At 38.8% G+C, this 19743-nt stretch overlaps 1 protein-coding gene across 2 annotated transcripts in view; it reads left to right on the forward strand.

Moving 5' to 3' along the window:
- Nucleotides 1–19642, forward strand: part of LOC121904872 (ankyrin repeat and IBR domain-containing protein 1-like) — a 42786-nt gene extending 23144 nt beyond the window's left edge. For both annotated transcript variants that reach the window (XM_042422657.1, XM_042422658.1), the window contains exons 11-20: nt 1532–1662; nt 5112–5246; nt 5763–5849; nt 6232–6298; nt 7219–7364; nt 7863–8041; nt 8164–8215; nt 13687–13798; nt 15189–15232; nt 16276–19642. In XM_042422657.1, the coding sequence (XP_042278591.1) occupies nt 1532–1662; nt 5112–5246; nt 5763–5849; nt 6232–6298; nt 7219–7364; nt 7863–8041; nt 8164–8215; nt 13687–13798; nt 15189–15232; nt 16276–17202 (1880 nt within the window). In that variant the 3' untranslated portion in view covers nt 17203–19642. The remainder of the gene's footprint in view (nt 1–1531; nt 1663–5111; nt 5247–5762; nt 5850–6231; nt 6299–7218; nt 7365–7862; nt 8042–8163; nt 8216–13686; nt 13799–15188; nt 15233–16275) is intronic.
- Nucleotides 19643–19743: the final 101 nt, after the last annotated feature.

Genomic DNA, 19743 nt, shown 5'->3' on the forward strand with positions numbered 1-19743 from the left:
ATTTTGGCAGTACTGCTTTTCAAAATTAGTATTTTCAGTATTTCTGGAACAGTGAAAAATCGTTTTTGGTCTGACGTGGTTTTCTCAAAGAACAAACAATGTTTTTGAACGTAGAAGGTTACTATTGTGCACTTTGCGCTCTGCTGCATAATGATCTCCGCTAACCTGAGCAATACTTGACGCGCATCAATATCTCGGGAACCCACTGGTCGATTTGGATGCTTCACCCCTCTGTTGAGAGGTCAGGGCCTCCTGAAAGTAGTGCGTTTGGGTAAATCTGTGTCAATACTACAATTGAACCACCAGATGGAGACATAGATAGTGTTCGCATGGAAGGCTGGGAGGTAGGGTTACTGCAATTCTTTCCCCATGCCATGCATATAAATAGAGAATGGCTGGAATCAACTCAAAATGACCCAGAGACATTGGAGTAGCCTTTACTAGTGGTTTTATGTGACCAGACACAACTTTTGATTACAAAAATAGTAAAGGTAAGACACAATTTGTAGTTGTAAATGTACAAAGGGAGGTTTGTTTTTATTGTTCTTTGACGGTTTATTCAGTGAGTTTTGGTTGGATAGTGAATGGATTTATACTGCTGCGATCTGTGAAATCTCAGTATTCATTTGAGGCATCATTTGTGTGAATGCTTTTTGCTACACACTCAGTCAGTTGCTTGGTGTTTGACTTGTGTGTAGGTAGAAATGGTTGCACTAGCCTACTGGCCGAGCTTCTTCTGGTCAAAACGGTATGTCATGTGACTATGGTCTCCTGTGTTTAAATACCCTGTGACGGGTTTGCTTACACAGGGGCGGTCCTGCCCCCGCCAGCAGGGGCTCTCGTGACTAACAGGTATAGGTCAAAGGGTGATCGAGCCTTTTGCTGTACTGGCACCTCAGCTCTGAAACAGGCTTCTAGTTAGTATTTGCTGATGGTGTTATTGCTTTGAAATCCTATCTTAAGTCACTTTTTTTACAGACTTGCCTTTCACCTGACAGCTAGTCTTATATGTTTACATAATACAGCTCTGTTGTGCAGCCACCTGATTTTAAGTTTATTTTAATAGTTTCACATGTTCTACCTTCTGGATGATTTATTTGTAAATTTCTTTTATACTGCTTTTTTATTGTGTGCTTGTTTTTTTTGCTGTTCTTGTGTTTTTCTTTTTATATTTGTGATTGTTTTTTTATGCTGTCTATGGAAAGCACTTTGTGCTCCTAGCTTGAAAAGTGCTATACAAATAAAATTATTGTTACTATTAATATTATTATTAATTATTTCAAACGACACATCAGAGGTGCTTTGATAATAGCCAATTATTCTGTTTGTGTGTGTGGGGGGTGGGGGGTGGGTGGGTGCATGAGCATCTTGGGAGATGTTAGCAAAATATTATAAGCAATACACATTAGTCAGGCAGGACAATTTCCCACTCAGTGCAGTGGTCTGTTTAGACACCGTGGTAATAGCCATTCTCATTCTGTCTCATTATGCCTTTATTTGTTCTGTTTACCTCCCCCTCCTCCTATTGAAGTGGCTGGTGTGAGTGAAGCTTACGAGGATGCGGCCAACTGCTTATGGTTGCTCACTAACTCCAAACCCTGCGCCAACTGCAAGTCCCCAATACAGAAAAATGAGGGCTGCAACCACATGCAGTGTGCTAAGGTAAGTTAGGGTGGGAGGTTTTACATACCTGTACTAAGTAGACTGTTTTCTGATTAGAAGAACTACCTGCTTAAAGAAATGCTACACATTTGTTACAGATGAGAGTATTTGACATAATCCACCACTATTTACATTTAAATTCACAAAATATTCTTAAGAAATCAAGATTTTGACACATTTTGGCCTTGGTGATTGGTTCATAGTTTGTTCATAGCTCAGCACTCAGCAGTTGTTGCTTTATTATAATGGCAATATGCAGTTTTTGGCATCCCTTAAAAAGAAATCTGCTGCATTATACCTGTTCTTTGTGTGATGCTGTGCATACATATGTAATTTCCCCATTTGTCAGACACTGTATTTTCACTAATGTTTGGATGTTTTGATACCTTTTACAATTTTCTGTGGATGCAGTGAGGGCAGGGCTTCAGAGGGAAACCATTTATTTGCATTTTGCTACTATTTTTGTAGATAATACGACTAAATTTAATATACAGGGGCACCATAGCCATTTGAAGATATGCCTCCATGTTTATATATTGCTTTAATTTTTCAATTATTCATTACTGAGAGGGTGGCAACTGGTGTGTGTATGTGTGTGATAGCCAGAGACAAGAGTGAAGAGCTATTGCATTATGATTAGCATATAAGGTGGGTGACATGTACAAAAATGAATATCCCAATAATTATCACAGAATCATCTTGCTATCAATGTGAATTTCTGTGTTTATTAACTTATGTACTCAAGTATTCAAAACAGTATAATAAAAAGTTAAACTCATGTTTATTCCATTAAATCAAATCATTAACATACTTATGATTTGTTATTCAGCCCAAGCACCTATATTGTGCAGGAAGCCTTTGACTTGTGATCAGTGGTGGTCGGTCTGGTCACGGCTCTCTAGTACTCTTTACCTCGGTTTTTCTTTATCAGGCTGTAATTTCCATTTTTATAGAAAAAAATGTCAAAATCTAATGTGCAGATTTCTATGAAACTTGCATAGCGGCGCTTTCCAGAGAATGAACCTTTTTCATTCTGGATGTTCCATGAGTTTTCCTCTTCCCCCAAGCAAAAGAAAATGTCAAGTTTACACACATGATACTTCATAATCTATTTGTCAGACAGCCATAAAATTTGCGGAACACATTCATGCCAGCTGTTAAAGTATAATTAATCTTCATTATTTTGTTGTTGTTGCTCTATCCAGCAGGTTTGTATTGTGAGGCAGTTTTATATAAAGAGGCCACTAATGGAGCTTTAGATTTTTAGTCTTATTTATGTTATTGTATATAATTACAGTATGCATGCATTCATTCATGCTTGATCAGTTTCCTGTGATTACCTCATTGTATCTGCTCTGCATGTGTACCACATACCTCCTGTGCCAGGATAAAAAGCTGCATTTTGTAACTTGATTTGAGCATGCTGGTTTCAAGTCAGTACTCTTGCCTATGGTGCTAAACCAAACTTAAGTTTAACTAACTAAGTTTGGGATGGGAGCATCACTAGGGAAATGGGTTTAAATAAGGAGGGAAGTTGAAGGTTCAATAACAACATACAGTTCACTTTATCTAGATAGTTGTGACTTATTTAGAAACTTAGAGAAAAGATACTACCTTGAAACTTCAGAAGTCTTGTGGAAATAAAAGATCTAACATTTTGGCTAATTAAGTATTTTACTGTAGGGCAGGCTTTGTTGTGTTGTAGTAATATTTTAGATTCTTGTGATGGTTCGGCCCATTTAACTTTAAAATATCTCACAACACAGATGAATTTGCTATTGGTTATTCTTTTGGGCAATTCTTTGCTCATTACACAAGATTTTCCATTGTCTTTGTTATTTTTACAGTTGTTTGGGTTATCATTTACACCTTGGACTCCTTTGATATTAACAACAAAGTAATTGTAATAATATTATTTAACACAGTTCTTGTGTTAAATAACTGATATTTTTTCTCTTGACTTCAGCAACAAACAAGTTTGTCTAATGTCTAATCACATTAAAGCCCAGTGTCTGCTGTCTTTAGTGTACATTGTATGATAAAAAATGTTGTAACACATGAGCTTATGAATAAGTTTTACTGTCATTATTTATTTTTTTTTTTTGTTACAAGTGGCTGACAATACAATCAAGCTCACAAACAACTCATCAAACAGCTGGGTAGCCAGTAAATCCTCCACTTAGTCAGAGGCTTCTATCTTACTGAGATGGACAAGAAAAAGAATAATACAGAGGTGACTGAGAGAGAATAAAAAGACACTTCAGTCAGTGGTGGAGGGACAGAGTGTGAGACTCATAATCACACAGAGTCATGTTGCCTGACTGCGTCTCTGCGTGTTACTATCGCTGTCGCTGGAGGGCAGGCCATGAAAGGAACATGGTGCAATAATACAGCCAGGCTGCTTTTGTCTCTGTGACAGTCCTGTCACTGTCTCCATCCTGGCTAAAGAGACTGACTAGAGATGGAGATTAGTTTGGGGGGAATGGAGCAGTTTTCACAAGCTGAGAGGCCACGGAGGGCTCAGCCTCTCGACCTATTATTACCTGGTAAGAAATGGCTCTGTTGCTTGGAAACACGAGACTCAGTGTTGCCAAGGAACATTTCTTTGTCTTTCCATTGCCATTTCCTTCCCTCCAGTGTGGCTTCTCACTTTTTTATCTGAAGTCTCTCCATTTCACACGCTGTCTTTTTGTGTGTCTCTGTCCTTCCATTCATCCCACACTTCTATTTGGTATTGATTTTTTTCTGAAGAGTCATGTAAGCATAGTGTTTCCAGGACAACAGAGGTCTCAGCTTTTAGGGTTTTGTGTTGGTTTGGCTAACTTGTCACCCACAGAAGTGCTTGTGGCATAGAGAAAGAAATCACTTAAACCTAAATAGGCTGCGAATTGGAGTGGCTGTAGTGTTCTGTTGTTCTACAATACCCGATGGGAGTTGGTGATCTCAAATGTTGTCTGAGTGCCTTCTAGTGGCAGCAGGCTACAAGGAATACACCACAACCTTCAAACAATGGCCGTGTCCTCTTTCAAATGCCGCCACTTGTTAGAAAAAGAGCAAGAGAAGCGAGAGAGAATTGATGTGTAGAAAATTGAGATAGAGATGAGACAGGACAGGTAAGTAGATCTTGAGTCCTGGGTTACTGTTTTAGTGACTCTTAAAGACATCCTTCACCCTTCATTTTAATTTTTTTTAGAGAGCAGTCAAGAGGGATATAAAAAGATTTTTCATTAAAACTTAAAATCTTTTCAGCTTTCATATCCTTACATGTGACTGTGGAGGAGAATGATTTTAGCTATCACATACTGTGACATAGTAACTATGTACTGAATGTTTTTTTAGGATGACATAACATGTAAATGACATCAGTGTTTTGTAATTCAGTGTTTTGATGTCACGGCTGACCAGAGCAGATTTAAACAAAATCTAATATTCCCATTCTCTCCTCGTAGTGTAAGTATGACTTCTGCTGGATCTGTCTGGAGGAGTGGAAAAAGCATAGCTCATCTACAGGAGGCTACTATCGCTGCACCCGCTACGAAGTCATCCAACAGGTGGAGGAGCAGTCCAAAGAGATGACTGAAGAGGTAGGTACCCTTACATACACACTGGGTTGGGCACTTGTGTTAAATCACAATGGCCTAGCCAATACGATGAGGTGGTGCGGGGACTCACTCGTAGTTGCAGCAAACTACTACAGCCTAGCTATCCCTCTAATAAAACAAAACAAAATCAAGAAGCAGAGTGGCAGCAGCCAGCTGTCCCATTTCCAAATTTGACTTCACATTAAGAATAGTGACCAGATAAAGTTGAGCAGTTGCAGCTGTTACTGCCATAATACACGCATACACACAGACTACATCTAGACTCTTGATCATGAAGTCATTCATAATCAATTCCGCCTACCTTCATCTAAGGTGAAAAGAAGTTAATTTTCAGTCTTCACGCGCATTCCTCCCAATCACAAGTACTGATTGCATCTGTTGTACTGCTCACTTTCTTTGACTGCTCTCAACCAGAGTACCCACACTTTATTCTGTAAGTGGGCACAACATGCTCAGTAGTTTATTGACTGTGACTGGTGTCTCATCACGCTTTTGCAGGCAGAGAAGAAGCACAAGAGCTTTCAGGAACTCGACCGCTTCATGCACTACTACACACGCTTCAAGAACCATGAGCACAGCTATCAGGTAAACAGGACTGGTTTTGCCTTCCAATGATGTCTACTTTGCATAGTATGCAAACAGTCAAGCAGTGGATGTAGCCAGTGGGAACTTGTCATCCATTGTAACTGGTTCATGGCCTCATAGGTGGGCATGCTCTATATTGCAATATACTGTGGAATGATGAATGTATGTATTATGTACATCTACAATATTACTGGAAATTGTCCTACTTTTGATGATTTTGATGGTGATAGTGCCTTGATTAAAAAAAAAGTATGCTGCTCCCAAATGCGTTCATTTATGTAGCCTCATATTCTGGCATTCTCTCTTTTTTTTTTTGGTCAGGCAATCTTTTCGAGACATTTTTTCCTCAACAATGAAACAGCTTTTGTCTCCCTCACAATAGCTGGAGCAGCGCCTGTTAAAAACAGCCAAAGAGAAGATGGAACAGCTCAGTCGAGCCCTGAGTGGAAGTGAGTGTGCAGTCTGCCATAACAGTGTCAATCTTTATTACACATTTAGACGTACGTATCTTAATCTAGTTCTGTGATATCGAGCTTTGGGAAGTAGGCAGGAGGGAGCCAAAACACATTTTAATAATGTAGTTACATCAGTGAGTATAGTTATTATTCAGCAGGTATGTCTCAGTCAAAGCTATGCTTTGTGAATAAGCTTTGTCTAGAGCCCTTTAAACCCTCATCTGTATAGGCAATTACAACCTGTTTAGCATAACCATGTTCCACAACACTCAGTCTAAAGAAGAAGATTCTGATTGCAGTCTTATTACTTACATAAGTCTGGCTGCTAGCTGACAGAGAAATGGCCATAAATATGCACAGTTCTTCCTGTTCATTATATTTGCACACAGTTTTCACTCTCCAAAAATCACCATCAGCTATGATTGACTATCACTATTGTCCATTCTGATCCTAATCTGAATCTGTTTAATTTAGGATTTTTTTTCCATTAATAAAATAGGGGATGATTCTGATTACTTTTTTCTTTTGGACATTCAAAAGTATATTTTGCTCATTACCAAGTTACACTTTTTGTATTTTGGTAATGAGCATGACACTCATCAAGGATCCAAAAGGAACCATTAAACAAAGGTTTAAGGTTCAGAGTTCACTAAGGCCCAGCAGTTCCTGCCCCTCCATCCTCATCAACTGAGACACCACATGTAATTTAGAAGAATAGTGTCTACAATAGATTCAGCACAATGGAGCTGTTCTTTCATATGCGTTCCTGGATTGTACTACTGATTTTCTTTCTCATCATTTTGTATGATCTGCTCAGATGTGTGAGTAATTTAGGCTGCAATAGGGATGTATTCTACAAAAGAGAGGCAGATATTCATTTTTGTTATCTGACTCTCTCTCACTCTATTTCTCAGGGGAAGGAGGCCCACCTGACACTACATTTATTGAAGATGCAGTCCTGGAGCTACTAAAGACTCGCCGCATCCTCAAGTGCTCTTATCCTTATGGGTTTTTTCTGGAGCCCAAAAGCACAAAGAAAGAGATCTACGAGCTTATGCAGGTTTCAGTCCCACTTATTCAGAAAAAAAAACAACGCTCACAGCAGCCAGTCTTATATGGGCCATTAGAGTTGTGGGACTAAAGCTTTCTATCTCATGATCTTCACAATCTACCCCAGTTGTGCCTGCACATCTCAGCTGTTAGTTAAAGATGTATTGTTAAATAATTTATGAACACCGGTATAGGACATAGCATATATGTACTGTACCGGCTGTCTTTTCTGTTGTGGCCTTTAAATACTTTAAATAAATGGGCAAGGATCTTTTCTTAAAGGCTTGTAAAATTAATAAAGTTTTTAAAGTGGATACATACACAGTAACCTTAAAAGTAGTTCACTTGTAGGGCCACTTCTACTCCGTCACTGTCCTTGAACATCCCAGTTTAGGATTATTTTATGAGACAAAGTTAAACTTGAAATTGTGTATTTATTCACTAAAATCACTGATTTTCAATCAATGAAAAAAAAACAACTCTCAGCCAGCTTTCTCTCTATCCTCAGACGGACTTGGAGATGGTGACTGAGGACCTAGCACAAAAGGTTAACCGACCTTACCTGCGGACCCCACGCCACAAGATCATCCGTGCGGCATGTCTGGTTCAGCAGAAGAGACAGGAGTTCCTAGCCTCAGTAGCGAGGGGAGTGGCCCCCAATGACTCTCCTGATGCCCCCAGGCGCAGGTAACATACAGATGTGCATCTCATTGAATGTATCAACCTAACACTCACAAATGAAACACAGTTCAGCAATTAATCACATTCTCATACTGACAAAAACTTGTCTGTGTCTTGCTCACTTGCAGTTTTGCTGGTGGAACGTGGGACTGGGAATATTTAGGCTTTGCATCACCCGAGGTAACCAGAACAAATTTTCATTTGTCTCCAGTCATGGCTTTTTAGCTCAAATGTCAACTGTGCTGTGTTAGAAACCTACATTTAAACCAATGTATCTTTTGACACCATATATTATGGCCTGAAAGATATCAGATGGATTTTAATCTTCTGGTAACATATCTAAATAGGTTAACGGTGCCTGGTTAAGGCTAAAACAAGCACTATTGTTTTATATGTAGATCACAATCATTTCTAATGATTCTAGATGCATCATCATAGTAGTACGTAAACTGGACTCAATAATAATAATGCCACCACAATACGCAGCTAAATGAACAGATTAATCCTTACAAGCCCAAAAATACTTTTCAGCCATGGATAAATGAGGAAATTAGTTAATTAAAGAGAATCCTTTGCAAAGCAGAACGGAAATGGAAAGCCACACAATCCACTGTCCTTGAAAGTCTAAAAATCTTAATGAAAAAACTCAATTCAGCAATTAAAAATGCTCCAGCAAACTATTTCACTGAGATCATTATGAAAAACCAGCATAACATCAGGGTGCTCTTTGATATTTTTAGCCACACTACAGATGGCCCCCCTAATGTGATTGAGTCCTCCACAGAGTTATGTGAGGAGTTTCTGTCTTTCTTTTCCAACAAAGTCAGCAAAATATGAAATAAAATTACCCCACTGTCTCTTGTAACATCCGAACCTCCTAGTCATCTGGTCTGCTCTCTAACTTTATTTCACCCTGTCTCAATTGATCATTTAGCCAAGACCATTACCGATATGAAGCCCACATCCTATTCTCTTGATATCCTTCCTCCCCTGCTTCCTTAAAGAAGTCCTGCAGTGAGTCTGTCCTTTTATTTCAATCATATTCAATTCCTCTCTCATATCTGGTACTGTCCCCAATCATTTTAAGTCTCCAATAGTCCAACCGCTTCCCAAAAAAACCTCACTAGACCTCACTATCCTGAAAAACTTTCATCCCGTCTCCAAACTTGCATTCTTGGCCAGGGTACTAGAAAAAGTAGTTGCAGAACAGGTAATTTCATTTATGACCAGAAATGGTCTGTTTGAAAAATTTCAATCGGGCTTTAGAGTCGGCCATAGCACAGAGACTGCACTCCTCAAAGTGCTCAGTGATCTTCTTTTTGCAGCTGACTCTGGCCACTCATCTATTTTAATCCTTTAAGATCTCACTGCAGCCTTTGATACTGTGGATCATCCAATTTTAATTGAGCGTCTTAAAAAGTGGGTTGGCATCTCTGGCACTGTTGGACTGGTTTTACTCGTATCTCTAAAATAGGACTTTTAATGTTGCTGTTGGTGATTGCAGATCTTCCACAGAATCTCTGTTTTGTGGAGTACCTCAGGTGTCAGTCCTTGGCCTCCTGATTTTCTCTATTTACATGTTACCACTAGGACACATAATCCACAGACACAATGTTAGTTTCCAATTTTATGCAGATGACACACAGCTTTACTTCTCTTTCAACCCCACCAGTAACAACCAATTAATTACTCTTTGGGCATGACTAAATGAAGTTCAGATCTGGCTGTCGAGTAATTTCCTTTAACTGAGTACAGACAAATCTGAGGTCATTATCATAGGCCCAGACCCCACATGCAATCACATCTCACCACAACTTGGTTCATTCTCCACCAGTATCATCTCTTGCCTGCAGAAATCTTGGTGTCACTTTTGATAATTATCTTTGATTTCAATCAGCATGTTAAAATAATTGTCCAGTCTTCTTTACCCCGTTACACAGAATCTCTGAGATCCAGTCCTTTCTGTCTCCCAAGAACCTGGAAATGGTCATTCATGCATTCATCACACTCTACTCATGTTTAAGCAAACATAGCCTTTATAGACTTAAGTTAATTCAAAATGCTGCTGCTAGACTTCTCACTAATTCTAACAAAAGAGTAGAAATAACCCCAAATTTAGCTTCATTACACTGGCTGCCTGTGTGTTTTGGAATTGATTTTAAGATTTTAATTATCACTTTTCAGGCCCGGGTGGGACTGGCCCCTAAGTATATCAATGAATGTTTAATCCCATATGTAGCTTGAGATCCTCGGGTTGGTCACTTTTAGAGATTCCAAGATCTAGATTATTATTATTATTATTATTATTATTATTATTATTATTATTATTATTATTATTATTACAAGAGATGCAGTCTTATACTTGCATCTCACATTAACACTCACACCCATGTTTTGGAGGCTAGTTAATCAGTGTACTTGTAACAAATACCTGTGGTTGGTCGGACAGTTTATCTGTGAATAGGGAGCACTTGATTTGAAGCACCAATGCAGACACACTGTAATTCATTTCAGAGGCTAAAATTATGATTATTATACAGTTAGATTATGCAGCCCCACATTACACCTTATCTTTAAGTCATTATGTGTATCTAAATCGTTTTAATCATTTTAATAGTGCAGGCTTGACTTTGGCTGCGTAACAGCACCGACAAACCACTATGACCCAAAGATCACCATGTTATTCAACACACTGGGGCATGCCAGATGGTTCAGTGTTCCCCTGTGCACCCAGTTGGAATGATTAAAAGAACAGTTCTCTGGAAAACACCTAAGCAGGTTGCTCCCGATCATTGCGCATTAGTAACAGGCGTTTGTAGTTAACAGTTACAGTCATAAAACCGTCAACCTCATAATGACGTGATTATTGACCTTGCTTTTTCTGCACAGCGCAATGCATGCACTCACTAGTGGTGCATTAAGTCAATACATTATATTTATTACTCTAAGTTTCTATTATTGTTTACTTTCTGGACTGTGTCAGGTTTTAAACATACAGGCTTTTCATGTGGAACACATTCAGATATTGTGGCTCAACAGCTTCATCTCTCCTTAGGCTCTTAGGTGTTGCTTCCTTCTGAAGTGTTAAAAACTCAGCACAAATATGCAAATGACTTCAAACCTAAACCTCTCAGGTTACTGTGCATATCTTTCAACAGCACAAAGCAGGCATTTCCCTATTGACAGGAAAACAAATGACAAGATCAGCCCTTTCTGCTAGTGTAATAAATTAATTTTGACACTCCTTATCTCCTGCCTGCTCAGGACCTCGCACAGAGGAATAAGTAGAGCTTGTGCTTTCTTAGAGTTTACTGAGTCAACTGTTACTGCTGGACAAATATTTTTAGTTTGTAGCTTCTCTGCATGACTCACACAGATGCCAGGGATGTCTGAAATTAGTAAATTAGTAAATGTTTGTAATCTGTTTCAACATAATCCCATCAGATCCCTTGTTGTTTGCACAACATAAAATATTAAGCCACATTACATCATCATACATATACTTGTTGTCTGCTCTCTCATCTGTTGTCTTAACACACTGTTGAAAAGTTGGGTAGCAGTCAGCTTTTTAGACCAAAGATTTTGAAAACACTCCTCTCTGCTGTTCCACACAAGAAATGAAGTTTATATTTTGCTGCACTGTTGTTCTGGATTGGAAGAAATACTTTTTTTTTTTTTTTGCTTACTATCATCAGACCTTTGTCAGACTTTAATGTATCTGTTTGTTCACCAACAACACCATACACCATATCATCATTTATTATTGAGGGAAATGTATAATATAAGACAACTGAAGCACACACAACCACTTCAGTAAACAAACCACAAAACAAATCGTCATTGCAAATTCAGGTGATATTCTCATTTCACCTCAGCCTCCTTTCTCTTATAGGATTTAAATAACAAACAAGCCTGTCAATATCCTATGTCTGTCAGCAAATTATTTTGTGCACATCAGTCTATGAGGAAGTTCACAGTAAATGTTGCCAGCAGATGCTGAATACCGAGCCACTCTAAAAAGATGACGTTTTTATTTTTGTTCCCTAATTAAGAGGCTCTGTCTCTCAGCTGCAGTAGTTAATGGGAACACCATAGTAATAATCAAAGCCTGATGACACTGCCTCACAGGCTCAGCTACAGATGGTCCGCTCCATGGTTCTTACAATGCCTGCAGATCACTTCATAGTGGGCTTATTTTTAGAGCGTTGGAAACATGAAAGAGAGAGTTTGGGTGACAGGCTTTTGATTATATGAATGTGACTTAATGACTTGTGCAAATGTATGAGATGAGTGAATAGAAAATGCAGTTGATTATTTCCTGAGGTACTGATATATATGTATATATATAACCTTTTCATGTTTGTCTAAGATCAGAGCATAGAGTAGCCTTGCATTTATCATTTATCTTACAAACTCAAGGTTGGCATTGGCATTTCATTTTACATTCACTTGACAAATGACCACAACAAGTACCATCTGATACTACTGTCATCACATCAGAACACTGGAATAATGATTCCTACTGTGTAGGAATATTTCTAAAATACCTCCAGCTTAGGTTAAAGTTGAGTTTGAAATTATTTGAGAGACATATACTGTGTTGTTTTCAGTTTGAAAAGTATATGCCTAAAATAGGTATGTACTTCCACTTAAACTTTGTTTTACAGTAAATATAAATAATAAGGCTAATATCATTCTTTGTTGATGCCATCATATCATGGGATCATGATCATTGCATCTCAGTCTCTGGATACATATCAGTCATTAGTAAAGAAATTGAAAAAACCATCACATGCTCATAAATATTCATAGATATTCTGTATTTAGAAACGTGTGTGTACACCTACACACCTACTACACTATAGAGCCTTTTTGTCATTTCAGGTGGGCATGCTTTTGAAACATAGTCTCTATTACAGTAATTGATTCTACATCATTTAAACTTCACAGTGACAAGGTGCCAGAAATATCAAATTATTGGTTGTCTGTCGTAATAATAAAAGATCTGCTACATGGTCTCTAATGCAGAGAACATACAGGACTGCTTCTAGGCCAGTTATTTCACACAAATTATGACTAAAGCTAGGCAAAATATTCACTTTCCATTCATTTTGAATTGTGTTGTTAAAACTTGCCAGCAATACCAATTTCACTTTTGATAAGGTATTCTGGTTGCTTTTGAGAAAAGTCTGACATACACACATAGTTTCAAACATTTGAACTTCAATTCTCATGTTGCTTAATTTCTGATTCCCCTCCAGCGAGAGCGTGCTCTGGTTGGATTCAGTCTAGACTAGAGTCTAACGATTGAAGACTTGGTCTGTAGATAAAAGGGTTTGAAGGCATCTCGAGGTGCTGATCTTTCCTGGAACAGAAGTCTCAGACCACATTTGAAGCTGTCTGCCTTATGACTTGAGTCAGAGCTACTAGTTCACAAATTCACATTGAATATTAATAACAAAAAACTGCAACTGTAGCCCCACATCAGCAACATGTAGCAACTTTCTGCTGGTCAGAAAGCAGTCTGTTGACGTTTAGATAACGTGATTACAGCCTCTGTTGAAATGAAGCAATCAAAATGAATGTGAACTATTAATGTTTCTGGGTGATGTGTGCTTTTTATAGTGGTAATGCTTTGCTGTTTTTCTAAGGAGTATGCAGAGTTCCAGTACAGAAGGAGACATAGACAGCGGAGGCGAGGTGACATGTCCAGTCTCCGTAGTAACACACCTGACCCTGATGACCCCAGCGACAGCACTTCAGGTACTGCAGTGGACAGATTCTCCATCAGAGTTTTTTTTTTGGGTGCAGGAGTTTGTGTCATATTTGAACCTTCATTTGTTGGGTTACTAGTTTTTGTCATTTGTACAGGTACGTTTCTTATTAAAGGGGACATATTATGCGTTTTCCGGTTTTCTGTTATTCATATACTGTTCTGTTGGATATCTATGTTAAACATGGTCAAAGTTCCAAAACTTGAGGTTAATGTATGTAATAATGCTCCCTGCTAGTCAAAAGCCATGCTTTTTGCTACCTTGCTGATGCCCAAAAATGGCTGTAGCCTTGGTTGCTAAGGTTTTGCTAAGGTTTTGCTAAGGTTTTTCCATGTGTTGTTTGGGTTGTCCACTCTCATATATCAGCTCGAACATGTACGGATGTATTTGAAAAGTTGACATTTCAAGTAAAGAATGAGGAAAAGTAGTGAAATCCTACTTCTATAGTTTGTTTCATGGTTTGTTGACGTAGCCCCCCGAGAGGCTGGAAGTGGTCCTGCGGAAGCGAATTACCCAGAACAGAGTAGGCTCTGAATTGAACAAACTGAATTGAAGGGCTGCGTAAAATAGTATAATATAAATAAGGAGTTTTTTGAACAGTGAATCATGCAAAGATATTCCAGTGGAGCCGCAAATTAAAAACATTGATCTGGAAATATGCATAATATGTTGCCTTTAACTAATTTAGTAACCTGATAATGTCATACATCTGGATGATGTTTTCATTTTATACCATGTTGTATACCATGTTTTTTAGTTCTCTTTTCTGGTATTTTTTGCTTTATTTAATACTGACAAAGAGGTGACAGAAATTGAGGGGAGAGAATAATTAAAAGAGAGAATTAAGTGAGTAATAAAAAAATCTTTATACTTAAACAGTCAATTAAACACATTGATCCAGTCATCCTCCCTCAGTTTTTTGACAAACCAATTTGTCATTTGTCACTTTTGAATAATCTGGACCCAACAAAGGGAACTGGCTCAAACTTTGGAAAAGCATGACTGTTCAAGTTCAATAAGCCAATATTTCTAATCCATCAGTCTTGTCCATTGCAGTGCTGCTTTGTTTTTGGCTGTGAAAGAAGGACCATGATTGCAGTTTTGAAGCCAGCTAATAGGTTCTGTTGTGCCAAGAAGGATTAATTGATTTCAGATGAAGATACTGAATTAGTGAATTTCCTAGGAAAATGCTGAGGGCACATACTCTGTCAGGTTGCTATTACTCGATCATTTTGCAGTGTTCACTAAAATGATGATGATTTTTCCTCTATGTGATAATCAGCAGTAGGATAAATTGCTATCAATGTATTGCTATAAAGATTTAGTTTAATGACGGTAATTTGACTGTGGGCGTTTTGTCCTTTTCTTTTTCTCCGAAGACACACAGGATGTTGGAGGTGGACGGAGACAAGGTCCTCTGATGGTGAGTGCACAGTTATCCTTTTCATCTCAACCCAAGGCTTTCAGCCTTTGAATTTTTTTCAGACATTGCCAAAAAAGTACAGTATTAATCTAGGTGAATTGATTTCTAAAGGACCTTTTCTTTACAGTCAGATGCTTGATAGTGAAAAAAAAAAAGGTTGACAAGTTTTTTTTTATTTTACTGACAGAAATCTTAAGAAAATCCTCTTTTAAAAGCCTAATGCACTTCTTCCTCTTGTAATTTTGTACCATTTTAAATAATACAAAAAGGTAGAAGATCGACTCCACAGTCAAAATTCAGGAGAAATGGGGTCATAGAAACAAACTGTCATATTAGTTGAAATTTTAAGTTTAAATCATAAGTAAAAAACAGAATTACTGGACAAATTTAAATGAATAAGGAGTAAGGTCTCCCTTCTGGTGTTAGTCTCTCAAATCTCTGGTGATCTCAGTCTGGTAAAACAACCAACCTGCACCACCAGGTAGGTGTGTATAGAACTGGACTTTTTTGGGGGAGCTTAAAGGAGTAGTTTGACATTTTGGGAATTAAGCTTATGCTTATTATACTAATACCACTCTCATGTCTGTACGGTAAATATAGAGCGACAGCCAGCAGTCGGCTAACTTAGCTTAGCACAAAGACAGTAAGCATTTGTTGCTAGCCTGGCTCTGTCCAAAGGTAACAAAATCACCAGAACGTGGTCTTAGCACTGCTAAGACACTGCTAAGACCACGTTCAGACTGACATTAACCCTGTGTGAAAAAACACCCCCTCGATCATTTGAATGGGTGCAGGCTGTTAGTGGGTGGGTGTGCCAACAGTGGGTGTGTCAATGCAGAGTACCTCAAAAACACACAAAGCAAACAGCAACACAGCAGCTATGAAAAAAACAAAAAATCATGGTGCACATCTGTATTTCTGACTGCTGTTACTTTCTATACCAATAGATGGTGCAGGTGTAACTGGGTGATTTTGACTAGCCCTGGTTTCAGGGGCTTTGCATCACTGACACTGTGTTCTCTTGTTGGTGTATTTCCTTGCAGGGTCTTGGTTCTTTGGATGACGATGATCCTAACATTCTGCTGGCCATTCAGCTGTCACTCCAAGACTCGGGGATGGCAGGGGGCGGATCCAATCATGAGGTCCTTGCCAACGAAGCATCACTCGGTGCTATTGGCACATCCCTGCCTTCTAGGCTTGAACAGAGTGCTCCAGGTGTAGAGGTCCTCTCCAGGGTTTCCTTAAGCAGCTCAGAACTGCTGGAGCTGGGAGATAACTTGGCGAGACTTGGCAACATCAACATCAGCAGCCAGTACTCTGCTGCTGGTGTTTCCACCTCTGTACAGCACTGTGACAGTCACCACCGGGCCTACGGGGCCTCTGTGCCAATACCAGTGGCTCCAGGAGGCAGCAACTCATCAACTGGCCTCTTCTCCTCCTCCAGTGACACGATAGACTCAACCACATGCGGCAGCCACGACCCATCCTCTTCCTCTGCATTAGCAGCAAATGCTAACCTGCTTGGCAACATCATGGCTTGGTTCCACGACATGAACCCTCAAGGTATCACCCTGGTCCCCTCAACATCCTCCGACACCGACACTAACCTGGATGCACTCCATGGAAGTGGAGAAGGGTGCCTGCATGATGAAGAGAAAGCTGGGGTCGTTGTCCTCCCTGAAAACAGGAAACCTCATGAAGTGATGGCAGATGTGGGTTTTTGCTCTCAGAGGCTGACTGACATGGAGGAAAAGGAGTGTGCTGTCGCTGAGAGACCGACCCAGCTCGATCTAGTGGGGTTGGACACCATGCCACTACCTTACATGTCCACCCTTGACACAACCGGAGACCATGCTGAGCGGGGAGGCTCGAAGGTCTGCCATGTTGACACTCCACGATGTGACTCTGTATCTGACCAGTTGCCCAGCACCAGCTCCTCCGAGTGGGAAGATCAAGTGCACTTGGTATGATCTGACTGGCAGAAATGGGTAGGAGATTTCTTTGGAAGGCCAAAAACCACTATAGATAACAAATGAAATAGAGCTGATATGTGTAGCAGCTATACAGGTGGAATGTATATAGAATGAAGAATGTGTCACTTTGTACCTGGTTGGAAAGTGGAGGGAGAATTATTTAGCGTAACATTGCAGTCAGATCTGTTTCATGCATTTAACTGTACTGTTAGCTGCCCCCCAACAACCTGAAAAGAAAGCACTAACTGATGGAGAGATTACGTTTGATAACAATTTTCAAGGATATAGTTCCTAAAATGGATTCTGCGCTTACGGAAATATGAGTAAGTTTCTTTTTCTGAAATCAATTACAGAGGGATTGATAGAGTTAGAGACTAGTGTAGGTTTTTTTTTTCCACTGGAGTAAAAGCCTACTGTATGTGTTTGGATCAGGTCTGAGAGAGGATTTTCACTGCATCTAGCGTGCAGATTAATATTTTGTTTCAATATTCAATTTGTAGGGTACAGGCTGAGGAATAGTTCTCTCGCTCTTGTCCATATCTGCCTACTTTATGGGTGCCAAACACTGACTAGCAAAAGCACAGTTTGCAGTCACCAAGTGGATTCTTCAAAGCAAATTGTGCCTGCTTATTACAATCTCAACAACTCAGCTAAACTTCAATGTGAAAGTGTCGAGCCATATTTTTATTTCAGATTTCAGCTGAGTGATATTTTCAAATCTCACTAAAGGCTGTAGTGTGCTGTGTAAATCTGTAGTTTAAGACCATTATGGTTGTGTATTTTACTATGTGAAACATTCACACTCAACACAATTTTGATTAATTATTCAAATGAAAAGTAGGTGACCTGCTTGAAAACATTTCAAAACGGGCTTAACAATGGATATTCATCTCAAAGCCTCAATCCTAACATACTTGCAATAGCAAATGTCTGCTGAGCTTCAAACACAACAAATGCTGACAGACCCAGAGGCGCCGCTGAATATCATTCAGTTCACACCTTTGTAACAGCATATTCTGAGTTCCATTGTAGCTTGTCTTAAATTAATGCTTTGAGTACTGCAGCTGAATGTGGAGCGTCTCCAAAAGGCATGACAGACTAAGCAGACAGCGAGTAGTCTTGTTCATGTACTGCAGGAAAGGCCAGTGAGGGAGATAATCAGGCAATCACATTCAGACTTTGGTGAATTAATTAATCAAGCCCAAGTCACTGTAATTTATCTCGGGGTCCTATTTAAGTGTAATATAAGAAAAGCCTTCATAGCGCTGTGCAGATGTCCCGGACTGCAGGGTATTGCATGGAGAAATCATGAATGTGTATTGCATCTCAAACACATGGGGAGTCCATGTCTTTGAAACAGTTCTCTACACAGTTAGAGATACAGTGCCTTTATGTCAATCACCGTTATTTAATTCTTTTTCACTATTTTTTTTTTTCCTGATTTTTACACAGTATTTACAGTGTAAACAAAACAAACACCTGTTACCTTAAAGTTATTTCTCTCACATAAAGTTTATAGTGTGCAAACATGGGCTCTTGATTTTTCATTTTCATCAAAATATTTGTAGCATGAGACTTTTTTGTTGGTTCTAGTAGTATTATGTTAATGGGTAACACTGAATTAATATGATTTGGTATAACAACTAACGATTATTGTCATACTTTCTAATCTTGTTCCAAAATATTTTTTAAGAAGGTTTTATTTCTCTCATATTTGTGCTGTGGGGCTTCATGGCCCTGCTCCTTCTGAAACCGTTGGTTCTTCTGTGGTTTAGAAATTAAAATCACTGTATTGACTTTGGAATGAGTTGACCTACTGTATGTGTACCATGTATCTTACCTGAAGACACTAAAATGGAGGAAAGTTGCAATATAAAGTAGATATTTATTTGACATAAAATCATAAAAATCCATAGAATAAAATGGATTGTGAATAACCATCATGAATTGAAACGCACTGATCAGTGTTTTACCACTAAGACTTAATTCTGACTGACTTGTAATTATCTTTTCATTCTAGCAGACGAACAGAGCCACATTAAGTCTAAAGATAGTGACTGCTTTGACAAGTGTCTTGAAGTTGTGAAACTGTGAGTGCCATATGGTTAATGGAGCCAACTTTGTTGGAGGTGGTAAGATGGTTTAACAGAGGAGTTAACATATATTGCCCTTTTTGTGTAACAGTATGCTGTGCATGAAATGGGTACAAGTCAAAATGGAATTTGTACTTCCTTTGTATTTCACCTCTAATGCCCAGGTGATTTATTTTAAAATGGCATATAACATTTTGTAACTCATTGAGATTTTCTAATGTAAAGCGACTAATCCTTGAAATGCTATTTGCACTTTCATAGTCTATACTTGATACATTCCCTCTTTATATGAAAAATGTTTGATGTGTGATGCCAATAAACTGTGTTGAGTTTCAATGAATACAGCCCAAACCAGTGCTCTTTCATTTTCATTGAGTTATCCACATTGTGAACATATTTTGTTAAGGGAAAAAAAAAGTCATAGAGAATTTAGTCCTCCTGCAGA

The sequence above is a fragment of the Thunnus maccoyii genome, chromosome 10, assembly GCF_910596095.1.
Source record: "Thunnus maccoyii chromosome 10, fThuMac1.1, whole genome shotgun sequence".
NCBI lineage: Eukaryota > Metazoa > Chordata > Actinopteri > Scombriformes > Scombridae > Thunnus > Thunnus maccoyii.